Here is a 20,363-nt window from a genome sequence, read left to right on the forward strand (position 1 = left end):
TTTTTCCTTAATTTTTTCATGGTAGGAAGGAAACAAGGCAATAAATCCACCTTACCATTTGAAGGAAATATATTAGTAGGAATACTTGATAAGACATGAGGATTGGGAGTCTGTACAAGTGTATTAGTATGTGTTATTTCTGGGGATTCTTAACTACCCTTAACTGTTTTCATTTGCTTCATTAATTAGTTATGAGGATAAATGAGATAATTCATATAAAGTGCTAAGCAAAGTGTGTGGCCCCACAGTAAGATTTCAAATGTCGGCTGGTATTACCACTGATAGTATACATGGAGCTTGATTCTGATTTTTTGCTATTATAAAAACCCTGTGATTAATATACTTACACATAAATCTTTGCATATATGAATTATTTCTTAGAATAAATAATCAGAAATGGTGTTTTTTTCAGAGGATGTGAACTTTTGAAAGTTCTTGTTACATATTTCAAATTGCTTTCCAGAAGTCTTTACCAGTTTGTACTCTCATTCATATTAATTTTTGGTTCAACAGCCTTTTTTTAAATTTTTTTATGCCATTGTGTATCAGAGGACTGTGCTTCTAAAGTCCAATCCTCATCTAGTTTCTGGTTTACAATCTGGTGGAGGTATGGATAATAAAAGATAATGTAATGTATTTCAAGTAGTGATAAGTGACGTAGTTATAAATAAAAACGATCAGAGTTTTAGAGCATGAGGAAATAGAGGTAATACTTTAAATAGAGTAGGCAGAGAGAGATAGGAAAGGTCTCTCTGAGTTGACACTGAATGGAGACCTAATGAACTATTTTATTGTCAGTCTCACTACCTTTATTAAAGCATTAAGTATTATTATTTTAAAAAAAATTTACCAGTTCAAATGAATAATATTTTTAATTTATTACTTAAAATTTATTTCTATTGGCTGTTAATTGTTGCTTGAAATATTTCATTGAGATTATTGTTTTATTTGTAGTAATTGGTTATTGGACTTTGAATTGCTGTGATCCTTAACTTTGCTTAACACAGAGGTACAGTATTCAACTTTGTCTCCCCAGAGAGTCGTTATGAGACTTGAGATGATAATAAGTGACTTTTGTGATTCTGACACCACTGTTGAATAATTTAAATTAATTTTTTAAAAACCCAAAGATGTGGGAGTTAATAGCTGACACAGTTGAAATATGTACTTGATTTGATAGTTTGCCTTATGTTCTTATAATTTATAAGTGGAAGAAAACAAAAGAACTGTCTTAGGAAATGTACTTTTCCAGGTTCAGCTTACAATGTTCATGATGTGATTGTTTATTTTAGTTGTTTACTTATCACAGAGGGATTGTTTATAATTACTACATTAATATGGCCTATAAACATTTTCCATGCAAAGCCTTAGATTCAGGTTTTCTTTATTAAATGTGTATAGTGTATGCTAATCCAGTAGTTTTTTCTTGAATTAAAATAGTGTTTTTAATTTGGTCTCTAATTATTAGTAATGAAACCACTTTTGCTTTAAACTTAGTATTTAATAAAATAAGATATAAGTTCTGTATCCAAAGTAGGACAAGAAATAATTTCCAGAGAATAGATTTTATTTATCAATAACTCTTACTTTTATTAATTTATTCAACAAATATGTGAGTGCTGCCAGTGAGACTGACAACTTGGTTAAAGGTGATGGATGTGGTGGGTGGAATACAATATGGCGGTTCCTGCCCTTATGGAGTTTATAGTCACATAAGAGATGTGGAGGACTGAACAGGCAATTTGGAGGCACTATAATAATTGCTAGCATAGAAGCTTGTAGTACCTGAAGCAAGAAGTGGGGGCTGTACCAGATTCTCTCTGGGATATGAGGGCCACAAAAGGCTTCTAAAGGGATGATGTTTTTGTTATGTGGTTCTTGGACTCCTTGACAGAGTAGATGGGTGCCTGAACATTTACACCCAGACAAAAGACTTCTAAATATTTTTTAAAAATATTTTAATTGTGTTAAAAACGATAACATGAAATTTACAATTTAAACTATTTTTGAGTGTACACTTCAGTAGTATTAAATATATTCACATTGTTGTGCATCCAATCTCCAGATTTTTTCATTTTGTAAAACCCAAACTCTATACCCATTGAGCAATTCCCATTTCCCCCTTGCCCCACCCATCAATGTGACTCCTCTAGATACCTCATAAAAGTGGATAAAAGACCTTTTTAAAAAATCTTAGGTTTTCTTTCTGCTTTTCTGAAAATTCCCTGAATTCTGCTACCAGTTGTATTTTATTTCCCTGTACAAATATGAGGAGATACCAAAGCCTGGAGGATTGTAATACCGCAGTGTTCCTGTGTGGAAGCATGAGGCCAACATAGCCCGAGGGAGGTCCTGCTCCCTGTAGTCATCCTGTGAGGTTGTCAGGCCGTATGGAGCCATTTTAGGGGAAGTATAGTTTGAAAAGGAAGAAATATTATCAAAACTTACATTTTTCTCATCTCAGAAGATAGTCTTAAACCAGGGTTTGACAGACCTTTTCTGTAAAGGCCCAGTAGTAACTGTTTTAGGCTTCGTAGGCTGTGCAGTCTCTGTCATGATTACTCAGCTCAGCCATGGTAGCATGAAAGCAGCCACAGATGGCATGTAAACTAATGAGAGTGTCTGTGTTCTAATAACACTTTATGAAGCACGTGGCAGGCCTGATTGTTTCACAGACTATAGTGTATTGATCCCCGTCTTAAAGTATCCTCAAGTTACACAAGTCTAGAGAGAGACTTTCAGTGAAACCCCTACCTGATAGATGAGTAAGCTGCTTTGTGAGTTGGAACAAAGAGAAATCCAGTACCATATTTTATCAAATTTATGCCATTGATTATAAGTTGTACCTTTTATATACCACTAAAGAAGAGAAGAAGTGAAACCAATTAATTTCAGGATCCCATCCCATTGGTTGTATGATGCATCCTGGTTTCAGACATGTTAAAATGGGGTGGGGGGAGGGTCTGAATCAGTGATGTAGTGGTAATACCAGCCGACATTTGAAATCTTACTGTGGAGCCACACACTTTGCTTAGCACTTTATATGAATTATCTCATTTATCTTCATAACTAATTAATGAAGTAAATGAAAACAGTTTAGGGTAGTTAATAATTTGCCATAATAAGCATTCAAATCCAGGCAGCCTGGTATTAAAGCCTGTGCTCAGCCTCATACTGTACTGCCTCATTCATTTTTGATTCAGTCTTTTTTATCAAATGATACCATTCATACTGGAATTGATAAGAGTTTATTTCAGTGATTTGAATCAGGTCATGGAGGAAACAGCAGCTACATCAGTCACCTTAAGAATATCCTTGCAATTTCAGACATTTTCAGGGCAGCCAACTACTGGTTTTTATCCTGCTGGCTTGTGTGCCTGCTGGATTCCTCAAAGAATTACAAATGAATCTCTTCTGAAAATGTTTGAAAGTGATAAAAATTTCTAAGCCAAGCAAAACTTGTGCTGGAAGAGAAGTCTTGGTGCTCAGGGCACAGTGAACTTTGGTCATCGTGTGTCCAGTCCAAACAGCAGAAATGAAGACAAAGGGTACATCCCCTGCTTTTTCACAGAAACTTCCTGGAACTCTAACACAACTCACTTCCAGTTAATCACATTGATCACTTTGGCACAAATAGCTACAGTGAGTCTGGGAAATCTAGTCTTTTATTTGGAATGGTGGTGTGCCCATCTGAAAATTGGGGTTCTAAAGTGGAAGGGGAAAAATGATGCTGGGGCAGGTAGCAAATAACTGCCATGCCATGTCAACATCTTGTTTTTTTGTGAATGGTGTCATAAGGGGAGAAACATGTGCAAACTTTCTTTTTTAAAAGATTGCCCACCCACAAGGTGGAGGGTAAGGAGACTATAGAGACTGTTGCCGTGACACAGGTAAGGGGTGTGAGCAGGGTGCTGACTGATGGCACGACTGACAGGATTTGGTCATTGATCAGATGTGAGCAGGCTCCTGGCTTAGCAGCTGGGGATGTCTGGGTGCCATAGAGACAGGAATGATTGAAGCCATGGGATTAGATCAGATTGCCAGGGACAAAGTGGTCTATTTAGAATGGGTTTGAAAAGGATCAGATAGAAGGAAGAGGAAAATAGGATGTGGTGTTCCAGAAGTCAAGGGGAATAGAGCATTTTAAAATTTAGAGTGGTCAGTTGTGTTAAATGCAGCTGAGAGCCCAAAGAGAAGTATTAATGATACTGATATGATTTAGCAGTTCCAAGGATGTTGATGGCCCTGTTAAGAGCAATTCACTGAATGACGGAGAAAACTGGATTGCACTGGATGAAGGAGTAAGGGAGGTAAAGAAGTAGAGATGAATGTAACGACTTTTTCAAGTTTTGCCTCTAAGAAAAGAGAAAAAGAGGATAGGGTTTGTGCCGTTAAGGGGCATGTACGAGATTGTGGCCAGTTATTTTGGAGGTTTGGATTTGCAGACAATAAAAACCTCAGGTCAAAGTGAATAGTTAAGCAATTTATCAAACAAGAGCAAAGAGAAAGTAAGAATGAAGAGCATACATCACCAAATGGGAAATCACCAACACCGACACTGGGGAATCCGGAGATGGCAGCATTTGGGGTTCGTCTGAGCGAAGCATCCTTCCCTTGGGTGAGATTCCAGCGTCTCACTTTGGGGGCTCTAGGTTAAATACGTTTTAGACAAAAGTGGCTGCATGCTAAGGGCCTTTTGTGACTCAGTTGACCAACCATTCCCTCTGGGAGAATAGCCAGTTCTTTCCCAAGGAAATGGTCAATATTTACAGGTACTGAGTTTAAAATGGTGTTTGGTCTTTCATGGAGAAGTGTTACAGAGCAGACCCAGGGTCAGGGATGAATGATATACTATTACCGAATAAACCAATCCTTGTGCTCTGGGGTCCCCACCCCTCTCTGTACTAGGTTTGTCTTACCCACCACCAGGGAAACACATCTCTCAAAGCCAGAGATTGGTGAAAAGGAAAGAAATTATTTATTTAAAAGGTTATACAGACTTAGAATAATGACTTAATGTCTTCATTAAAAATACTAAAGTCTTTTAGAATACCCACAAATGCACAGTCCTTCCTTCTCTTTTTTGCCCACTCTGGGTTACTATATCTCAGGAATAGAAGTAGAAGTCTGTGGTTCAGGTAGCCCCTTGGTTCTGGCACCATCAGCTGTATCGCCACCTTGATCTGCAGTTAATCCAAAACCATGTGGCACCTTCTCATGGCCCATCAGCAAGGATCCTTTCACCCCTTTTCTTCCAGGCAAAGCTTCTCCTGCTTACTAAGCCATGTGGCAAAAAGGTGCACACCAAAGCACCCTTTTACCAACTATGAAAGGGTGAAAGGTACCATTACTTTCACCAAATTGCATGGTCCCAAAAAGCCCCAGCATGGCTGCCATGCCTGGGTTTAAATCCCAGCACCAGCCTTCCTCTGCAGCCCCATTTCCAACTCTTCCCACAATCAGTTACATATACCAGCATTCCCATATTCTTCCAGCTTTGCTGGGCTGCCATAGTAAGTCCAGGCAGGCATGGCCCCATAGCATGGAGCCAGTCATCTCCAAGCTCTCATGCAAGCGCTGTAACCAGGGGGGGTTGGCTCCCAGTTGCATCGTGGGTTGAAGGTGCTCCCATCCCCTTGGATCAAAGCATGGCCACAACTATTTAACATAGCTGTGAAACCAGTTAAAGGTTATACATATGTTAAATGACCATTCTAGAGGTTATCTGCAAAACTTGCTATTCAAAACAACTCTCAATGGCCCTGCTTGTGCATCCCATCTCCCAGCTCAGACTTGTGGGGGTGGGGACACCATATGTATATTTCTAATATTTCCTGGACACCCGAGGTCTGGACCCCATTATAAATCCCCATTTGGGGGCCCACCCTGTTACAGAAGGGCTAGTTCTCCCAGGGAGACAGCATATCTATATTTCATTCTTACAATAAAAGGTCACAGCTTGAGCATAAAAGGGGAGGATTCGTAATATTTCTTTAACACGTGAGAATGTTGGAAGGAGTGAGTGTAAGAATCACTGTTTTCTTTGGTTTTTAGATGGCAAATATTTGAATATGTTCATGCTGATGGAAAGGAATGGAGAGGGAGAGGCTGAAGATGAGATTGGATAATTGAAGAAGTGGGGTTCTTGAGATGTGCACTGATAGATTGCCTTAGGGTGGGAGACAGCTCTTGTAACCAGAAGGAGGGGAAGAAGCAGAGATGGAGATGCAGGAAGGTCCTAAGAATCTGTGGGCAGAAAGTTGAGGGCACTCTGTATGTCATGGCTTTATTGGCTTTATGAAATATGAGTTTAGCTCAGCTTGGTGGCTAAGAGGGTGTTGGTGAATTTGTTGGTGGACCATGTGATAATGTACAAGATTTGTCAGCTTTCCCTTAATTTTAAAAAAAAAAAAGATTTCTGGTCTAGCTGTGAATTTTCTGTCATTAAATTAATTTGTAGGAGCTTTCAAATGACCCATATTTTGGTCATTACCTTTAGAAGTGTGAAATGAGACAATATGTAAAGGTGCCTAGCACAGAACTTGGCACACAGACACTGAAGTAAGGGTTGAGTGAATAAGCAGTGTTCTTGGGACACTTTCTGTACATATGGAGAGTCATTCCAAATTTGTCTGTTTACACCGGTCATTTTTTCCAGCAAACTTACTTTTGTTGAAAAAAATCTTTCGGGTTTCAATAATCATACTCTTGTGAACCATAACAGGGTAGGTTCTGTTAGCTTGTTTGAGGTATTTGGCACAGTCCCCAGGAATAGCACAAATATGCTACCACAAACTGGGTTATACTATTGCTAATGGGAACAGTGTGTCTGTGACTGCGTGATGAATTCAGCTTTTCTTCTAACTGGAAACTAAGTTGTGAACAGACTTGGCAAGACTCAGATCATGGTAGGCAATTTTTAAAAGATCTTTTAAAAAATCAGCTTCTGCAGAAAAACTAGATTGATGTCTTAGGGGCCACAGTGTTGTTTAAATTGTTCTTTAGTAGCTTACCAACTACTTTCTTTTGTTAATTCCCAAGAGGAAGTTGGGTATTTGACCAATTCTTTTATCCTAGTGAAAAGAGAACAAATGAGTAGCTTAGCCTCCCCTGCACATTTTGTAGGAAGCCTCATGGGGTTTGCCCTACCTTACCTGTAGAGATTGCCCTACCGTATATTTAGTTGTATTAGAGCTTGTCTTTGAACACTGAATTCTGTTCGTGTCTGGAAGAAAGTGAATCAGGGTGATTAGGATTGAAAGCACAAAGATCGCTCCAGTAATTGACTAATGTGATTCAGTCAGAGTAATGTTTAAGCTGCATCTAGCAGTGCGAGGTACTCCCTGTTGTCTCTGAACACCACCCATCTTTGTCTGAGTGGATGTCTTTGTGCATTCTCCTGAGGGAGCTGAGAAGGGGGAAGCGGAAAGCAGGTCAGAAAATGTCTCTGTCACTAGGTGTGTCCAGTGTAACTTCAGCTGTTGCCAAGCAACTTTCTAACACTGATCCCCTGGCTTGTGGAACTAAACTGAGCTCTGTGGGGTTTCTGGTGAGGGTGAGGACAGCATGACCAACAGAGAACTTCTTTTGGCATATGGGGTAATTTACATGATGGAAAGTTGTGCTTACCACCTAATTTAACCCGTAATAAGCTTTAGACAAAAAGTGTCCCAGATTGCCATAATCAAACAATTGGTAACTTTCTTCGCACATGTGTGTGTTGGGGACAGATGGATGTAAGTCACCCAACCTAAGTGAAAGACCTCCAGTGGAGGCTTCTAACAACCATACTAACCTGAGCACTCTGTCATACCATGTCATACCTTGTTACCACTTGCCTTGTGAATCTTCTTCTCTTTCCTTCTATGGTTCTTCTCAATCCTGTTGTTAGCAGTCAAGTTTTTTAGTGGGGCCTGAATTTAATTAGCTGCTTTAAAGATTAGATATAGCAAGACAAGTAAGTATTATTGAAAGCACCACATAAAGAACCATAGTTGCTTGACATTTGTAGAAGTAGGGCAGCTCCTTTCCCACTTAACTTGGGGTACAAGATTCTAAATGTGGCACTTCATAGAGAATTCTGGGCACACAACTGAATGTTGAACAAGTCTTTCTGCTTGTGAGTTGCCTTGGCTTGTGCCCAAAAGTCTTATAACTGGGCTTTGGAGCTTAATTAATATTGTGCTTAGATAGCTTATTATATTTCACACCAAATAATTTGAAGAGTAATTCAGAATTCGCTTTAAAATTTAAACTCAAGCTCTTAAGATACACATCTTTGAAAGATTTTAATTAAAACTAAAAGTATACTTAATACACCTTTGGGCTGAAGGCCAAATGGCCTATTGGTAAAATCATTAGGAGGCTGAGATTTTATATTGCCATGCTAGAATAAGTTTTTGGGATAAACAAAAAAAATTTGTTTAGCCTCCATTGACTCAATCATAAGGAATTATATTATTAAAGCATTCTAATAAAATGTATTTTGAAGTTTATAGTTAAAATGCATTTTTTGTAAATATTTTCATGAACTTTATATCTTTACGGTACACAGATCACAGACTTATTATGAATAAGAATATACATGCTTTTGGAGGATATTTTTCTTCTGATGAAATTTTAAGGTACAAGGTTAACCTTTTTTAGAAGATTTTAGTGCTTTTTCTTGAAGACTTGATCTAAAGTAATCAAATAGCTAAAAATGGTAGGTTCATTCTGTTTAATGCTATGACTGTTACGATACGGAACAGTTTGTTAAAGGTTAAAATTAAGGTATCCAATTTACGTTGCTCTGCTTGATCCTGTTAATTTAAATTTATATAAACATTTGTGGGGTCAAAAATGGAACTATATTCTCCCTAAAGATATCTTAACATACTTGGTTTTTATGTTTATTGTCAGTTTGTTTTCCAGTTTAAATTTAACCAAAATATTTGCAAACATTGTGTACAAATCTAATAGTTTTAAAAATAATTAGCATAGCATTTTTATTCATGTAGTATTAGGCATTTACATGACTTTAACTGGTAGAATATAAGTGTTATATGGAAGTTTTCTGTTTGAAGTAGAATATTCAGATATTGCCAGTTAATCCCAACAATGTGCCTGGTTTGAATACCTGGTATTGTTTTAATGATAAACTCAAGGATACCTACATCATCACGGATTGCTTCAGATTCCTGAAAAGGTGTTTGAGGGTAGGAGTTGGCATTCAGTCTTCCTCAGGCTTAGACTGAAGCTGAAATCAGATTATTTTGTGAAATTCTGAGGCAAGAGTTGACCATCAATGTATCCTTAGTAAAAGCTATGCATTACTATGCAATATATTACAGTGTACAACCATGCACTGTTATATAATTGGGATGTTGACTCATGAAGATAAGGAAGAATCAGATTTTAGCTACTAGTCCTTTTATATGTTTGCATGTTCTGTGATGTCTGTGTTATTAAAGTGAAAAGATTATATTCAACAAAAGATTCTGACAGTTTTATTAAAATGAAGTAAAACATAATTCTGATTCCTTGCTTCATTTTTTTAAATCTACTGTTTAGAACTGCACATGTCACTAGCCACATATGTTGACTTACATTAATTTTAAATGAAATGAAAACTCGAGTTCCTCAGTTGCATTAGCCACATTTCAAATGCTCAGTAGCCAGCTGCATGTGGCCAGCACAAGTTGTAAGACATTTCCATAAGTGCAGCACTGTGTCTAGAGAGTGACAGTGAAAATAGTACCATTCTATTGATCTTCTGACTCCATACTTAAATACAGTGAAATCTCTTTTTGCATTGTTTACATTTCTGTAAAGTTTTTGCCTTGAAGTAACAGGTTGTATGTACATTGCTCAGAGATAGTAGTAAATTCAGAACACAGGTGTCGAACAGCATCTGAAACGCAAGTCTGGCCATTCTGCACTGTTTTCACATATATCTGAAGAGCCACATTTTCTTAGATATTTACTTTTAGAACTGTGGTTATGTTGGCAGTATTCTTTTTACCCTTGTCATTTTTTAATTCTTTTAAGTGAAGGCATGCTAAATTTAAATAAGGGGGAATCAGTTTTATGGTTACTAAACTAAGATTTCAGAACTTGTATTCTATTTAATATCTGCAAGTGGTATAAATAAGTTTCATAAGTTTTATAATTTGCCAAAGAATGTCAGTTCACACATATATCTGTATTCCAGTCCTTTGTACCAACCCCTCCTTCTCCCTGATGTGTTGCATAGACACAAGTAAATGTTATTAAATATGGACTTATTTTTTTTGGAAAAAGCTTCATTATTTTGAGACATCCGCAAATATATAAGCCACTTAAAAAAAAAAAGGATGTGAAATGAATCTTGAGGACATTCTAAATGAAATAAGTCAGTCACAAAAAGACAAGTACTGTGTCGTTTTCTACTTGTGTGAGGTATGTAGAGCAGTGAGACTCTTAAAGGGAGAGAGTAGAAAAGTGAGTGCCGGGGATGGTGGGTGGAAGAGGGAGGGAATGGGGACTCATTTTTTAAAGAATATACTTCCAGTTTTGCACGATGAAAAAAAAGAGTTCTGGACATTGTACTATAGTGTGAATACACTTAAAATGGTTAAGATGGCAACTTTTATGCTATGCATATTTACTACAATTTAAAAAATGTTGCAAAACTGCTTCTCCCAACTTTGAGAGTGCCTTGGCTATTTTTGGCCTTTTGCATTGTTATACACACTTTAAATTAGCCTGCCAGTTTCTACCCCCCAAAATTTTTGAGATCTTGATTAGAATTGCATTGATCAGTTTGAGTAGAATTCACATCTTTATATTAGTAGGTCTTCTAATTTACAAGCATGATAAATGCATCTCTGAATTTTCTTTCAGTTTTTCTCAAATATGCTTTACAGTGTTCCATGTAGAACTCCTGCATATCTTGTTAGATTTATTCCTAAGTATTTGACTTTTTGATGGTATTATAAAAGATACATTTTAATCAATTTTATTTTCTAATTTATTATATACAGGAACAATCTTTTTTTGTTCACCTTTAAACTTTCTTAAGCATACACCTCCATAGGGTGAAGTATACTCACACTATTGCAAAACCAATCTCTAGAACTCTTTGGTCTTGCAAAACTAAAAGTCTGTATCCAAACAAAAACTTGCCATTTCTTCCTACTCCCGACCCCTGGTAACCACTCTTCTATTTTCAGTCTATGTGAATCTGGCTACTCTAGGTACCTAATATAAGTAGAATGATACAAGTGTTTGTCTTTTTTGACCAGCTTATTTCACTTAACGTAATTTCCTCAAGGTTCATCCATGTTGTTGCATGTGTCAGAATTTCTTTCCTTTTGAAGGCTGAATAATATTCTATTTTGTGTATATACCACATTTTGTTTTTATCCATTCATCTGTTGATTGACAGTTAAGTTGCTTCCATTTTTTGGCTATTGCGAATAAGGCCATTTTGAATGTGAGTGCACAAACATCTCTTTGAGACTCTGTTTTCAACTATTTGGGGTATAAACTCAAAAGTGGAATTCCTGAATCATATAATAATTCTATTTTTAATTTTTTTAGGAACCACCATACTTTTTTCCTAAACAGCTTCAGCATTTATACATTTCCACTGACAGCGTACAATGTTTCCAAAAGCAGTTTTTTTAAAAAAATGACTATATATGTTGCTATACTAACATTATTCTAATCATTTATTTGTAGGGTCTTTGGATTTTCTGTATATAAAATCATGGGTGAATAAAGACATTTTTGTCTTTTCTAATGGATAAATTGAATACTATGTGGCAATGAGAAGTAAATGTATGGTAGCTACCATGTGAATTATATGAGTTATTTAAATCCTTAAGGAAGGAATGCTGTCCTTGTACATACATACCTAGAAATATGACAGAAACCCTATGCCATCATTCTCTGAAGGGCAAATTTAGGACTTAGTGGAGGAGAATGGCAAGGAATATTTTGGTTTTGGTTTTCCCTCCTTTGGAAAAGGAACAATGTGTGATCATATATATATATGGAGAAGTATATATATATATATATATAGTTCTCCAGAATTGAAGTAGATCCATAGTGCACCAGAACTGTTTACACACTTGATGAATTTTAGGTATCCCATTTGTTATACTGATGCAAATTGGTAATTTCTGCAGTTTTGGAGATGGTCTGAGAGGACTGCATGTTCTCCCCAGCTAGCCAAATATTTGTAGACTGAACTTTTCCCCTGGTACTCCATTGTAAATGAACCACTGAACACCTTCTGCGAGCAAGTGAAGTTAGCAATAAGTACTTGATTTTGAACCAGAGGGCCCGTGACATTTATAGGAAATGCAGCTGAAACTGCACAAGAAAGCAAACTCTTTAAGAAAGCCTGGAAACAACCCTGGAATTAGTTTAACTTTCCATGAAGCTGATTGAAGTACTTCTATAATCTTTTCATTTTGATTTTTGATTTAATGTTTATTATATTTTTACCCATTACCTTTTACTCCCCTTATATCTGTCCCAAGTAGTCACTACACTGTTGTCCATACCCATGAGTTCTTCTTACTTGTTGCTTAATTCCTCCACCCCTTAACCCTCCCCCTCACCAGCTGTCATTCTGTATTTTATCTGAGTCTTTGTTTTGCTTGTTAGTTCAGTTCATTCATTAGATTCCACATACAAGTGAAATCATATGGTATTTCTCTCTCTTTGGCTTATTTTACTTTGCATAATGTTCTCTAGGTCCATCCATACCATTGCAAAGTGTACAATTGTCTTTTTTTATGGCTGAGTAGTATTCCATTATGTATAATTCTTTTTGTTTGTTTGTTTTTTAATTTTAGATTCAACCCTATGAAAAGATAAAGGCCAAGGGCTTACCTGATAACATATCTTCAGTGCTGAACAAGTTGGTGGTGGTAAAACTCAATGGCGGTTTGGGAACCAGCATGGGCTGCAAAGGCCCAAAAAGTCTGATTGGCGTGAGGAATGAGAATACATTTTTGGACTTGACTGTTCAGCAAATTGAAGTGAGTAACATTTAGCCTTTCTCACAAGCTCCTAAAATTGTTTTTAGTTGCTAGATTATTATAAGTGTTACCTTATAAAATAACAGATGTGGATTTGAGCTGGTCAGGGAGCTTGCTTTCTTTTGTAGGTTTTAGTATATAAAAAGGTTCGGTGTTCCTAAGGGCATATCCTTGGGGTGATGTAAAAGCTTTCAATCTTTATTTATTTTTTTAAACACTTATACACATTTATTTATATATACTTTTTTCTTTTTTTAAATATATTTTTATTAATTATGCCATTACAGTTGTTCTATTTCCCCCCTTCATTCCCCTCCCCCTGCACACCCCCTCCGCCACCATTTCTCCCCTTTAGTTTATGACCACGTGTCTCAAGTTCTTTAGATTCTATATTTCCCATGCTATTCTTGCCCCCCCCATCTATTTTCTATCTACTGTCTGTGCTACTTATTTTCTGTACCTTCTCCCTCCTTCTCCTCCTCCCACTCCCCTGTTGCTAACCCTCTATGTGATCTTCATTTCTATGGTTCTGGTCCTGATCTAGCTGTCCTCTTAGTTTGCTTTTGTTTTAGGTGTGGTTGTTACTAACTGTGAGTTTGCTGTCCTTTCACTATTCATCTTTTTTATCTTCTTTTTCTTAGGTAAGTCCCTTTAACATTTCATAAATAAGGGCTTGGTGACGATGAACTTCTTGAATTATCTGAGAAGCACTTTATCTGCCCTTCCCTTCTAAATGAAAGCTTTGCTGGATAGACCCATATTAGATGTAGGTCTTTGGATTTCATGACTTGGAATACTTCTTTCCAGCCCCTTCTTGCCTGTAAGGTCTCTTTTGAGAAATCAGCTGACAGTCTGATGGGAACTCCTTTGTAGGTGACTGTCCCCTTATCTCTTGCTGCTTCTAGGATTCTCTCCTTCATTTTAATCTTGGCTAATGTAATTATGGTGTGCCTTGGTGTGTTTCTTCTTGGGTCCACCTTCTTTGGGACTCTCTGAGCTTCCTGGATTTCCTGGAAGTCTATTTCCTTTGCCAGATTGGGGACATTCTCCTTTATTATTTGTTCAAACAAGTTTTCCACTGGTGGCTGTTCCTTTCCCGCTTCTGGTACCCCCGTAATTCGGATGTTGGGAATTCGTTTAAAGATGTCCTGAAGGTTCCTAAGTCTCTCATTTTTTTGAATTCTTGTTTCTTCACCCTTTTCTTTTTTTTTTATTTATTTATTTTATTGATTATGCCATTACATTTGTTCTATTCCCCCCTTCATTCCCCTCCACCCTACCCCCTGTCCCCACCATTACCCCCCTTTAGTTTATGACCATGTGTCTCGAGTTCTTTAGATTCTATATTTCCCATACTATTCTTGCCCCCCATCTATTTTCTATCTACTGTCTATGCTACTTATTTTCTGTACCTTCTCCCCCCTTCTCCTCCTCCCACTCCCCTGTTGCTAACCCTCCTTGAGATCTTCATTTCTATGTTTCCACTCCTGATCTAGCTGTCCTTTTAGTTTGCTTTTGTTTTAGGTGTGGTTGTTAATAACTGTGAGTTTGCTGTCCTTTTACTGTTCATGTTTTTTTAACTTCTTTTTCTTAGATAAGTCCCTTTAACATTTCATATAATAAGGGCTTGGTGATGATGAACTCCTTGAATTTGATCTTATCTGAGAAGCACTTTATCTGTCCTTCCATTCTAAATGAAAGCTTTGCTGGATAGAGCAATCTTGGTTGTAGGTCTTTGGATTTCATGACTTGGAATACCTCTTTCCAGCCCCTTCTTGCCTGTAAGGTCTCTTTTGAGAAATCAGCTGACAGTCTGATGGGAACTCTTTTGTAGGTGACTGTCCCCTTATCTCTTGCTGCTTCTAGGATTCTCTCCTTCATTTTAATCTTGGCTAATGTAATGATGATGTGCCTTGGTGTGTTTCTTCTTGGGTCCACCTTCTTTGGGACTCTCTGAGCTTCCTGGATTTCCTGGAAGTCTATTTCCTTTGCCAGATTGGGGACATTCTCCTTTATTATTTGTTCAAATAAGTTTTCCACTGGTGGCTGTTCCTTTCCCCCTTCTGGTACCCCTATAATTCGGATGTTGGAGCATTTAAAGATGTCTTGGAGGTTCCTAAGACTCTCCTCATGTTTTTGAATTCTTGCTTCTTCACTCTTTTCTGTTTGGCCATTATTTGCTTTCTTCTGGTCCACTTCATTGATTTGAGTCGCAGTTTCCTTTTCATCGCTATTGGTTTCCTACCCTTTTCTGTTTGGTCATTTTTTTCCTCCTTCTGGTCGACTCCTTTGATTTGAGTCCCAGTTTCCTTACCATTGCTATTGGTTTCCTGTGTATTTCCTTTCATTTCAATTAGTTTAGCCTTCATATGTTCTTCTAATTTGTGACTAAAATCAACCAATTCTGTGAGCATCCTGATCACCAGTGTTTTGAACTATGCACCTGGAAGTTTTGCTATTTCTTTGTCGCTTAGATTTAAGGGCTCTAGGTCTTTGAGATCTTCTTGAGCCATTTTTGGACTGTTCGCGCCCGTTAATTATGAGGATCGGAGCCTTAGGTGTTCACCAGGGCGAGGCCACCCAGGTCGCTGGTTTGTGATGCTGTTTGTGGGGGCGGGGTCAGAGAGGGACAATGGTGGTTCCCTCTGCCACTTCCTGCTGCTGGGGCCTGCGCGGTCTGTCTCAGTGGTAGCTCCTTCACCGGTTTATCTGTGCGTGAGTGTGTGACCTCGATCAGCTCTCAGTGGGTCCACCCGCTTCTCCACACCTGGGATCCGCCCACGGCGCCGCTGGCGCACCGGGGTCCCACGCCAGGGCTGGTCTGATAGTTCTTTCCTGCCCCACCCTGCTCAGCTGCTGGCTCTTGCCCTCTTACCGGTTTGGCTGAAGGGTTCGTTGTTGTCAGAGTTGCGTGTAATTCAATTTTCTGTGGTTTGGCTGCATTTTTGTTGCTAAAACTTTGTTGTTTTTAAACTTGGTTGTGGGAGAAGGTGCAGTGCTACCACCTACGCCTCCATCTTGGTGGAAGTCGCTTTTGATCCTTAAATAGCATTTGTGATGGCTAAAATCTCTGGGTCTCTTTGGATTCTCCTTTGATCTCCCTCCCTCTCAGCCCCCTTCTTTCTAGTGGCACCCCTCATCTCAGCTGGGATGCTACGGCTTTATTAACCCTTTTGGGGGCTTGGGAGAGTTTCATGTTTCTGGTTGGGTGCCGTGGATGCTAAGAACTGTTCTTGGCTTCTTTCTTATGATGAAGTCATTAATCATAGACTGTAAGCTCTTCAGGGGCAATGGCCAGTCTTTTTCATCTCTTTATTTCTAGTTACTAATACAGAGCTAGCAACCACAACACTAAGAGTAGCAGTGGCTAACTGTACACCACGTATTATCCTGGGCTCTTTACATGAATTGACTCATTTGTTCCTCTCAAAAACTCTGTAAGATAAGTACTGTTACCATCCCCATTTTAGAGATGAGGAAACCAAGGCACAGAGAGGTTGATTTACTTGCCCAAGATTCCGTAATTAGATGCAGAACATAGGGCAGTCTGACTTCGAAGGCCCTGTTCTCCTCCCACTCTCTGTTGCCTCAGCTTTTTCCACACACTGAAGGATTTCAGTTAGGGTGTGATTCACTACTCTTTGACATAATCCTGAGAATAGGGAGCCATGATTTTGTAACTTTGTACTTGATCCTTACAATGCCCTGGAGACACACTAAATGCACTTGCTGAAGCCGTAGGGCATGGTGGCAGGGCACATAGCTCCAGAGTCAGACTGTGGTCAGGAGGAAGGTGTCCCTGCTCTGCTGCTGACCTGCCTGTTCTGGGTCTCACTTAACATCCACAAAATGAAGATAGTAGTTTCTCTTTCTCAAAGACTTGTGATTTAATGAGCAAGTACATGGTGAATTGCTTACTTAGCAAAATAGCTTATGCCAAGTAGTTATTTCAAAACTATGTATGTGACTATATAAAATGTTTTGGACATTTTGTGATTAACAATTAAGAGTTCATTTTATACCTTTATGCAAAAGAAAATTAAGTCTGGATAATCTGTTATTTTCCTCCCTAGCATTTGAACAAAACCTACAATACAGATGTTCCTCTTGTTCTGATGAACTCTTTTAACACAGATGAAGATACAAAAAAAATACTACAGAAGTATAGTCATTGTCGTGTGAAAATCTACACTTTCAATCAAAGCAGGTACAAGGAGTAGAAACAATTAAGTAGAGTACCTCCTGGGGGGTGGGGCAGGAGGTACTCCTGGCAAAGGACTTCTTGGTCTTGTTTGACCATAGTAGCCTCAAATGTGTGACACGTGCCCAAGGCTAATGTTGCAAGTGTCTGATGCCTTTAGGGGCTGAATATTTAATAGATATGTGGTCGTTATAATCACACTGTGGTTCTGTAACTGCAATTCTTAAAAGGGAATCTGCTTGAGAGCCTGTTCCCTGTCCAGAATACTTGAGGGTAGCTTAGGTCTTTGCTTTCTGAGGGCATGTTTGGGCTCCAGGTGGAATCTTTCTATATTCCACAATATTGGTAACCTTCTTTCCTAATGGAAGGAATTTCCTTAACATCTTAATACAGGCTCGGGGGAAATTTAATAAATTCTGGAGAAAATCTTCTGCTTGGGAAGGGAGATTAAGTAAAAAGGAAGTGTGGTACGGCCCAAGGCAACTGGGGAAATGAGGCTTCCATCTAAGGACAGATACTGGTGTATGTGAACTTACACAGAAGGGATATTTCTTTGTACCGTTAGGTTTTCGGTGTTTCGGTGCTCTGCTTCCATATTCCAGTTGCTCTTTAGTCTGTTACAGAGCCAGCTCCTCTTCCCCCATTACCAGCCCCTACACGGATTCTCACTAGGAGCAGGAAGCTGACTTCCCTGGGCGCTAACCTGCTGTTGATTTTCTGTGAAAGAAAGAGTACCACCCCTGAGTCTTTGTAAGAATGGACAGCTTTTCCCAAATAGGTTTTCAGGGAAAAGAACAATCCTGTGACTGAATGAGTTTGAGAACAATTGTATCTCCTTTCTTGGACAGTCATAAAAGATATTATCTAAAAAATATGAGGTGTCCTCCCACCTATGTGACCATGGGAAAAATTTTTTGCAGTAAATATAACTAGCTAGGGAACCAATTTTTGGACATTAGATAATGAAATTTTTTAATGGATTCATATCGGATTAAATTATTAATGATTGGATGAAAAGGAGGGAAGTTTTATTTAACATTAAATTCACTGTTTTTCTTGAAGGTTTGCAGTGTTCTAGAGTTGATAAAAGCACTTTTTTTTTAGGTACCCAAGGATTAATAAAGAATCCTTACTGCCTGTAGCGAAGGATGTGTCATACTCAGGGGAAAATACGGAAGCTTGGTATCCTCCAGGTCACGGAGATATTTACTCCAGTTTCTACAACTCTGGTTTGCTCGATATCTTCATAGGAGAAGGCAAAGAGTATATTTTTGTGTCTAACATAGATAATCTGGGTGCCACAGTGGATCTTTATATTCTTAATCATCTAATGAATCCACCCAATGGGAAACGCTGTGAATTTGTCATGGAAGTCACAAATAAGACACGTGCAGATGTAAAGGTAAATACTGAGAGGAAGTTTGGGGATTCCCATCTTCACATTTCATACATTGTATAGTTCAAACTTTTATTGAAAAGCTTCCATGTGAAGCAGAAAACATTTATCCACTCAGTAACATCATTTTAAGAGAGAACAAGATAGCATTTTGTAGAGTTACCCTAACTTCTGTGTGACATAACAATGTATATATAAATCCAGATTTAATAGTATTAAAATCATCTTTATTTTTTGAATAATCTATGTGGGCAATTTTAACTGAAAACAGTTCCACATATTTGTAACAGAAATCTGAAACATGTGAAAGCACTTCCAGTGTTTGCTCAAACCTTTATTCTTCTAGTTTAATTCTTAAGTATTTCTATTTCATTTTTCCTTTAATGAAAATTTACCATTTTTAGTATAATATTTCTATATATTTTTTAACTTTTATTGAGTTTATTGGGTGGCACTGGCTAATAAAATTATATAGGTTTCGGCCCTGGCTGGTGTGGCTTAGTGGATTGAGTGCCAGCCTGTAAACCAAAGTGTCACCGGTTCAATTCCCAGTCAGGGCACATGCCTGGGCTGCAGGTCTGGTCTCTGGTTGGGGGTGTGTGAGAGGCAGCCACATATCGATGTTACTCTCTTTCTCCCTCTCTTTCCCTCTCTCTAAAAATAAAATCTAAAAAATAAAAATTATATAGGTTCAGGTGTGCAATTCTGTAACATATCACCTGAATGTTGTGTATACCACTGCCAAGTCAAGTGTCTTTCCATCACCATTTAAAAATCTGGTTTTTAAACTTTGCATGTTTTGTGGTGATGAAACTTGGCCTTTGATGAAATGGTACACAAGGTTATACTAAGTACCCACAGGGACTAAAAAAAGTGGGCAGTGTGTGAATACTAAAGTAGTTCCTGAGCTGGGTTCTGTGCATTTATAAATGTCCATCCCACCCATGAGTGAATGCTCCCTTCTTCCCACACTGCTGTTGCCTCATGACTGTAAGGCCACACAGTGGTTGCTTCTTGTCCACTTGTGCCTCTGTCTTCCCTTTTCTCCTCTTATCCTAGAGAGCTAGTCAGAGCAGGGTCTGAGGTGGTGGTACTGGTTATTTTGTGATGGTAGTGGTTTGGGAATAAAAGGAATGACTGTTCCTGTAGCCAACCTTCAGAAAGTGAGAGAGACTGATGTCTTCCCAGAGCTTCTATCATGGACAAGAGGATGGGTATGCAGTATAAAGTAACAGACACCCTCAATTATTTTCTTTGGTTCTGTCTGCATGTGTACATTGCTTTGTATCACAGACTGAGTCACTGCCAATGCTTTTTATTTCTAGAGGATTTTATCCTCAGTGTCTTTTCTGTAACATTCACAGGCTATAAACAGTGTGGTATGGATGTGGTTGGGAGACATGTGGAGCACTCATGCACTCTTCTCTGCCTTTTCTAGGGTGGGACGCTCACTCAGTATGAAGGAAAACTGAGACTGGTGGAAATCGCTCAGGTGCCAAAAGCACATGTTGATGAGTTCAAGTCTGTCTCAAAATTCAAAATATTTAACACAAACAACCTCTGGATCTCTCTTGCAGCAGTTAAAAGGCTGCAGGAGCAGAATGCCATTGACATGGAAATCATTGTGAATCCAAAGGTAAGTCAAAGTGCTGGCTCCCTGGTTCCTGAGATCATTGTAGGCTATATACAAGCCCATTCCCCCACTCCCACTGGCCTGTCTAGTGCATTGTCACTCCTTTTGCCTAGTCAGTCT

General features: G+C 38.4%; 1 protein-coding gene across 2 annotated transcripts in view; it reads left to right on the forward strand.

The window, feature by feature from the left end:
- Positions 1–20,363, forward strand: part of UGP2 (UDP-glucose pyrophosphorylase 2) — a 59,122-nt gene that overhangs the window by 33,552 nt on the left and 5,207 nt on the right. For both annotated transcript variants that reach the window (XM_037126302.2, XM_037126301.2), the window contains exons 4-7: positions 12,828–13,013; positions 17,087–17,220; positions 18,319–18,616; positions 20,049–20,246. In XM_037126302.2, the coding sequence (XP_036982197.1) occupies positions 12,828–13,013; positions 17,087–17,220; positions 18,319–18,616; positions 20,049–20,246 (816 nt within the window). The remainder of the gene's footprint in view (positions 1–12,827; positions 13,014–17,086; positions 17,221–18,318; positions 18,617–20,048; positions 20,247–20,363) is intronic.

This window comes from Artibeus jamaicensis, unplaced genomic scaffold (genome assembly GCF_021234435.1).
Source record: "Artibeus jamaicensis isolate MK-2021 breed Jamaican fruit bat unplaced genomic scaffold, CSHL_Jam_final contig_3175, whole genome shotgun sequence".
Taxonomy (NCBI): domain Eukaryota; kingdom Metazoa; phylum Chordata; class Mammalia; order Chiroptera; family Phyllostomidae; genus Artibeus; species Artibeus jamaicensis.